Genomic DNA, 7,410 nt, shown 5'->3' on the forward strand with positions numbered 1-7,410 from the left:
AATCCCAAAAATCCCAATAAATCCCAGATCCATCCAAACAATCCCAATAAATCCCCAAACCAATCCCAAAAATCCCAAAAATCCCAATAAATCCTAATAAATCCCAAAAATCCCAATAAATCCTAATAAATCCCAAAAATCCCAGTAAATCCCAGATCCATCCCAATAAATCCCAATAAACCCCAATAAATCCCATAAACCATCCCAATAAATCCCAATGAATCCCATTAAATCCCAACAATCCAAATAAATCCCATAAACCATCCCAACAATCGCAGTAAATCCCAAAAATCCCAATAAATCCCAGATCCATCCAAACAATCCCAATAAATCCCCAAACCAATCCCAAAAATCCCAATAAATCCCAATAAATCCTAATAAATCCCAAAAATCCCAATAAATCCTAATAAATCCCAAAAATCCCAATAAATCCCAGATCCATCCAAACAATCCCAATAAATCCCCAAACCAATCCCAAAAATCCCAATAAATCCCAATAAATCCTAATAAATCCCAGATCCATCCCAATAAATCCCAATAAACCCCAATAAATCCCATAAACCATCCCAATAAATCCTAATAAATCCCAAAAATCCCAGTAAATCCCAATAATTCCCAATCAATCCCAACAATCCAATTAAATCCCAATAAATTCCAAAAATCCCAGATCCATCCCAAAAATCCCAATAAATTCCATAAACCAATCCCAAAAATCCCAATAAATCCCAATAAATCCTAATAAATCCCAAAAATCCCAATAAATCCCCAAACCAATCCCAAAAATCCCAATAAATCCCAGATCCATCCAAACAATCCCAATAAATCCCCAAACCAATCCCAAAAATCCCAATAAATCCCAATAAACCCCAATAAATCCCATAAACCATCCCAATAAATCCCAATAAAATCCAATTAAATCCCAATAAATCCCAATAAATCCCATAAACCCATCCCAACAAATCGCAGTAAATCCCAAAAATCCTAATAAATCCCAATAATTCCCAATCAATCCCAACAATCCAAATAAATCCCAATAAATCCCAAAAATCCCAGATCCATCCCAAAAATCCCAATAAATCCCAGATCCATCCCAATAAATCCCAATAAATCCCCAAACCAATCCCAAAAATCCCAATAAATCCCAGATCCATCCAAACAATCCCAATAAATCCCCAAACCAATCCCAAAAATCCCAATAAATCCCAAAAATCCCAATAAATCCCAAAAATCCCAATAAATCCTAATAAATCCCAATAATTCCCAATCAATCCCAACAATCCAAATAAATCCCAATAAATCCCAAAAATCCCAGATCCATCCCAAAAATCCCAATAAATTCCATAAACCAATCCCAAAAATCCCAATAAATCCCAATAAATCCTAATAAATCCTAATAAATCCCAATAAATCCCCAAAATCCAAATAAATCCCAAAAATCCCAATAAATCCCAGATCCATCCAAACAATCCCAATAAATCCCCAAACCAATCCCAAAAATCCCAATAAATCCCAATAAACCCCAATAAATCCCATAAACCATCCCAATAAATCCTAATAAATCCCAAAAATCCCAATAAATCCTAATAAATCCCAATAATTCCCAATCAATCCCAACAATCCAAATAAATCCCAATAAATCCCAAAAATCCCAGATCCATCCAAACAATCCCAATAAATCCCATAAACCAATCCCAAAAATCCCAATAAATCCCAATAAATCCTAATAAATCCCAAAAATCCCAATAAATCCCCAAACCAATCCCAAAAATCCCAATAAATCCCAGATCCATCCAAACAATCCCAATAAATCCCCAAACCAATCCCAAAAATCCCAATAAATCCCAAAAATCCCAATAAATCCCAGATCCATCCAAACAATCCCAATAAATCCCATAAACCAATCCCAACAATCCTAATAAATCCCAAAAATCCCAGTAAATCCCAGATCCATCCAAACAATCCCAATAAATCCCCAAACCAATCCCAAAAATCCCAATAAATCCCAATAAATCCTAATAAATCCCAAAAATCCCAATAAATCCTAATAAATCCCAAAAATCCCAGTAAATCCCAGATCCATCCCAATAAATCCCAATAAACCCCAATAAATCCCATAAACCATCCCAATAAATCCCAATGAATCCCATTAAATCCCAACAATCCAAATAAATCCCATAAACCCATCCCAACAATCGCAGTAAATCCCAAAAATCCCAATAAATCCCAGTAATTCCCAATCAATCCCAACAATCCAAATAAATCCCAATAAATCCCAAAAATCCCAGATCCATCCCAAAAATCCCAATAAATTCCATAAACCAATCCCAAAAATCCCAATAAATCCTAATAAATCCCAATAAATCCCCAAACCAATCCCAAAAATCCCAATAAATCCCAATAAATCCTAATAAATCCCAAAAATCCCAATCAATCCCAACAATCCCAAGAATCCAAATCAATCCCACAAACCCATCCCACCAATCCCAATTTTCCCGAGCTGGTTTTTTTTTTTTTTTTTATTTTTTTCACCATTCCCACAGAATTCCCAACTTTTTTCCTTAATCCCGGATTTTTCCATCCCCTCAGGCCTCCCACCCTGGATCTCCGGCACGTGATGGAATTGACCGAGCTCAGGAAAAAACTCCCGGAAGCCGCGTTCCGGAAAAAAAACTACACCGGGAACGACGGTGGGTTGGGAATATCCCAAATTCCCGGAATTTCCCACCGTTCCCGCTTCCGTCCCGTCGGGAATCCATGGAAAATTCCCGGTTTTTCCCTTTTCCCAGTTTGTTTCCAGGGGTTTTTCTGCAGCCTCTACGAGGTGGAAATATCCGCCAAGGATCGATCCCGGCTGGATCCGCTGCTGGAAAAGCTCAAGGAAAAGGAGCTGGTGAGGATTTTCCCGGGAATTTTTTCCGGGAAGTTTTTCCGGGATCGAGGCCTGGGAATGGAATTTTTGTTATCCAAAAGGAATTCCCGGCTTCCAACGGGGATTTTCCGGCTTTTTTTTTTGGCCTCGGTTTTTGGTTCTGTTTCCGGTTGGGAATTTTTCCCGGGGGATTTTTTCCTTGGGATAATCCAGGGAGCTCTGCTGGCTGCTCCCGCTGCTGGAATTCTGGGATTTCCTGGAATTCTGGGATTTCCTGGAATGCTGGGATTTCCTGGAATGCTGGGATTTCCTGGAATGCTGGGATTTCCTGGAATGCTGGGATTTCCTGGAATTCTGGGATTTCCTGGAATTCTGGGATTTCCTGGAATGCTGGGATTTCCTGGAATTCTGGGATTTCCTGGAATTCTGGGATTTCCTGGAATTCTGGGATTTCCTGGAATGCTGGGATTTCCTGGAATGCTGGGATTTCCTGGAATTCTGGGATTTCCTGGAATGCTGGGATTTCCTGGAATTCTGGGATTTCCTGGAATGCTGGGATTTCCTGGAATTCTGGGATTTCCTGGAATTCTGGGATTTCCTGGAATGCTGGGATTTCCTGGAATGCTGGGATTTCCTGGAATGCTGGGATTTCCTGGAATTCTGGGATTTCCTGGAATGCTGGGATTTCCTGGAATTCTGGGATTTCCTGGAATTCTGGGATTTCCTGGAATGCTGGGATTTCCTGGAATGCTGGGATTTCCTGGAATGCTGGGATTTCCTGGAATGCTGGGATTTCCTGGAATGCTGGGATTTCCTGGAATTCTGGGATTTCCTGGAATGCTGGGATTTCCCGGGATATTGGGAGTGCTGGGATTTCCCAGGATTCTGGAATGCTGGGATTTCCCGGGATATTGGGAATGTTGGGATTTTTGGGGATATTGGGAATGTTGGGATTTTTTGGGATATTGGGAATGTTGGGATTTTTTGGGATATTGGGAATGCTGGGATTACCTGGGATATTGGGAATGCTGGGATTTCCCAGGATATTGGGAATGCTGGGATTTTTTGGGATGTTGGGAATGCTGGGATTTCCCGGGATATTGGGAATGCTGGGATTTTTTGGGATGTTGGGAATGCTGGGATTTCCCGGGATATTGGGAATGTTGGGATTTTTGGGGATATTGGGAATGCTGGGATTTCCCAGGATATTGGGAATGTTGGGATTTCCCAGGATATTGGGAATGTTGGGATTTTTGGGGATATTGGGAATGCTGGGATTTTTTGGGATATTGGGAATGCTGGGATTTTTTGGGATATTGGGAATGTTGGGATTTTTTGGGATATTGGGAATGCTGGGATTTCCCGGGATATTGGGAATGTTGGGATTTTTGGGGATGTTGGGAATGTTGGGATTTTTGGGGATGTTGGGAATGTTGGGATTTTTGGGGATATTGGGAATGTTGGGATTTTTTGGGATGTTGGGAATGCTGGGATTTCCCGGGATATTGGGAATGTTTTGTTTCCCCAGGATATTGGGAATGCTGGGATTTTTTGGGATATTGGGAATGTTGGGATTTTTTGGGATATTGGGAATGTTGGGATTTTTTGGGATGTTGGGAATGTTGGGATTTCCCGGGATGTTGGGAATGCTGGGATTTTTTGGGATATTGGGAATGTTGGGATTTTTTGGGATATTGGGAATGCTGGGATTTTTGGGGATATTGGGAATGTTGGGATTTTTTGGGATATTGGGAATGCTGGGATTTTTGGGGATATTGGGAATGTTGGGATTTTTTGGGATATTGGGAATGCTGGGATTTTTGGGGATATTGGGAATGTTGGGATTTTTGGGAATATTGGGAATGTTGGGATTTTTGGGAATATTGGGAATGTTGGGATTTTTGGGGATATTGGGAATGCTGGGATTTCCCAGGATATTGGGAATGTTGGGATTTTTGGGGATATTGGGAATGTTGGGATTTTTTGGGATATTGGGAATGCTGGGATTTCCCGGGATATTGGGAATGCTGGGATTTCCCAGGATATTGGGAATGCTGGGATTTTTTGGGATATTGGGAATGTTGGGATTTTTGGGATATTGGGAATGCTGGGATTTTTTGGGATGTTGGGAATGCTGGGATTTTTTGGGATGTTGGGAATGCTGGGATTTTTTGGGATATTGGGAATGTTGGGATTTTTGGGGATATTGGGAATGTTGGGATTTTTTGGGATGTTGGGAATGTTGGGATTTTTTGGGATATTGGGAATGTTGGGATTTTTTGGGATGTTGGGAATGTTGGGATTACCTGGGATATTGGGAATGTTGGGATTTTTTGGGATATTGGGAATGTTGGGATTTTTGGGGATATTGGGAATGTTGGGATTTCCCGGGATATTGGGAATGTTGGGATTTTTTGGGATATTGGGAATGCTGGGATTTCCCAGGATTCTGGAATTCTGGGATTTCCCGGGATATTGGGAAAAACCTTCCCCTTTGGGCAGCAATTCCTGGAAAGGATTTAATAAGGAATTAATAACCCCCATTATTATTAATCTGAATAATGGTCATTAATTCCAGCCGGCTCCACCAGCAGATTTCAATCATTAATTCCAAAATTAATTCATTAATCAATTTATTTCCGTTATTTAATTCCATTTAAATCCATTTATGTCAATCATTAATTTCAAAATTAGTTCATTAATCCATTTATTTCCATTATTTAATTCCATTTCAATCCATTTATTTCAACCACTGAGAAATTAATTAATTTCAATTTATTTCTGTTGCTTTATTGCCATTTCAATCCATTTATCTCAATCATTAATTCCAAAAGTAATTAATTAATCAATTTATTTCCATTATTTCCATTTCAATTAATTAATTTCAGTTATTAATTCCAAAATTAACCCATTTAATCAATTTATTTCCGTCATTTAATTGCATTTTAATCCATTTAATTCAACCATTAATTCAAAAATAATTAATTTCAATTCATTCCCCTTATTTAATTATATTTCAAGCCATTAATTTCAATCATTAATTCCAAAATTAATTCATTGATCAATTTATTTCTGTTAATTCCATTTTAATCCATTTATTTCAACCATTAATTCAAAAATTATTTCAATTTATTTCCATTATTTCCATTCCAATCAATTAATTTCAATCATTAATTCGAAAATTAATCCATTTAATCAATTTACTTATTTTTTAATTCCATTTCAATCCATTTATTTCAACCATTAATTCAGAAATTAATTAATTTCAATTTATTTCTTTTTTTAATCCCATTTCAATCCATTTATTTCAACCATTAATTCAAAATTAATTAATTTAATTCCAAAATTAACGCATTTAACCAATCTATTTCCGTTATTTCCATTTCAATCGATTTCAATCATTAATTCCATAATTAATTCATTTGATCAATTTATTCTTTTTTTTAATTCTGTTTCAATCCATTTATTTAATTTGTTAATTCCCAAATGAATTCATTTAATTCCAAAATTAATTAATTTAATCAATTTATTTCCGTCATTTAATTCCATTTTAATACATTTATTCCAACGATTAATTCAGAAATTAATTAATTTCAATTTATTTCCATCATTTAATTCCATTTCAATCTGTTTATTTCAATCATTAACTCAAAAATTAATTCATGAATCAATTTATTTCCATTATTTCCGTTTCAATCCATTTATTTCAATCATTAATTCCAAAATTAATTAATCAACTTGCTTCTTTTTTTTAATTCCATTTCCATCCATTTATTTCAACCATTAATTCAAAAAATTTCAATATATTCCCATTATTTAATTCTATTTCAAGCCATTAATTTCAATCATTAATTCCAAAATTAATCCATTTAATTCCAAAATTAATCAATTTAATCAATTCATTTCTGTTAATTCCATTTCAAGCCATTAATTTCAATCATTAATTCCAAAATGAATTAATTTAATTCCAAAATTAACCCATTTAATCAATTTATTTCCATTATTTCCATTTCAATCAATTGATTTCAATCATTAATTCCATAATTAGTTCATTTAATCAATTTATTTCTTTAATTCCGTTTCAATCCATTTATTTCAATTGTTAATTCCCAAATGAATTAATTCCAAAATTAATTAATTTAATCAATTTATTTCCATCATTTAATTGCATTTTAATCCATTTATTCCAACAATTCAGAAATTAATTAATTTCAATTTATTTCCATTATTTAATTCCATTTCAATCTGTTTGTTTCAATCATTAATTCCAAAATTAATCCATTTAATTCCAAAATTAATTAATTTAATAATTCATTTCTGCTAATTCCATTTCAAGCCATTAATTTCAATCATTAATTCCAAAATTAATTAATTTAATTCCAAAATTAATTGATTTAATCAATTTATTTCCATTATTTCCATTTCAATCAATTGATTTCAATCATTAATTCCATAATTAGTTCATTTAATCAATTTATTTCTTTAATTCCGTTTCAATCCATTTATTTCAATTGTTAATTCCCAAATGAATTAATTCCAAA

The 7,410-nt window shown here is 35.1% G+C and overlaps 1 protein-coding gene across 2 annotated transcripts in view; it reads left to right on the forward strand.

Annotated features, from left to right (window-relative positions):
* The window catches only part of TASOR2 (transcription activation suppressor family member 2), a 55,328-nt gene that overhangs the window by 22,314 nt on the left and 25,604 nt on the right, over positions 1 to 7,410 (forward strand). For both annotated transcript variants that reach the window (XM_088054751.1, XM_088054752.1), the window contains exons 10-11: positions 2,587 to 2,687; positions 2,787 to 2,890. In XM_088054751.1, coding sequence (XP_087910877.1) covers positions 2,587 to 2,687; positions 2,787 to 2,890 — 205 coding nt within the window. The remainder of the gene's footprint in view (positions 1 to 2,586; positions 2,688 to 2,786; positions 2,891 to 7,410) is intronic.

This window comes from Pseudopodoces humilis, chromosome 5, assembly GCF_049639895.1.
Source record: "Pseudopodoces humilis isolate 2021_Gansu_Grassland_sample_001 chromosome 5, ASM4963989v1, whole genome shotgun sequence".
NCBI classification, from domain to species: domain Eukaryota; kingdom Metazoa; phylum Chordata; class Aves; order Passeriformes; family Paridae; genus Pseudopodoces; species Pseudopodoces humilis.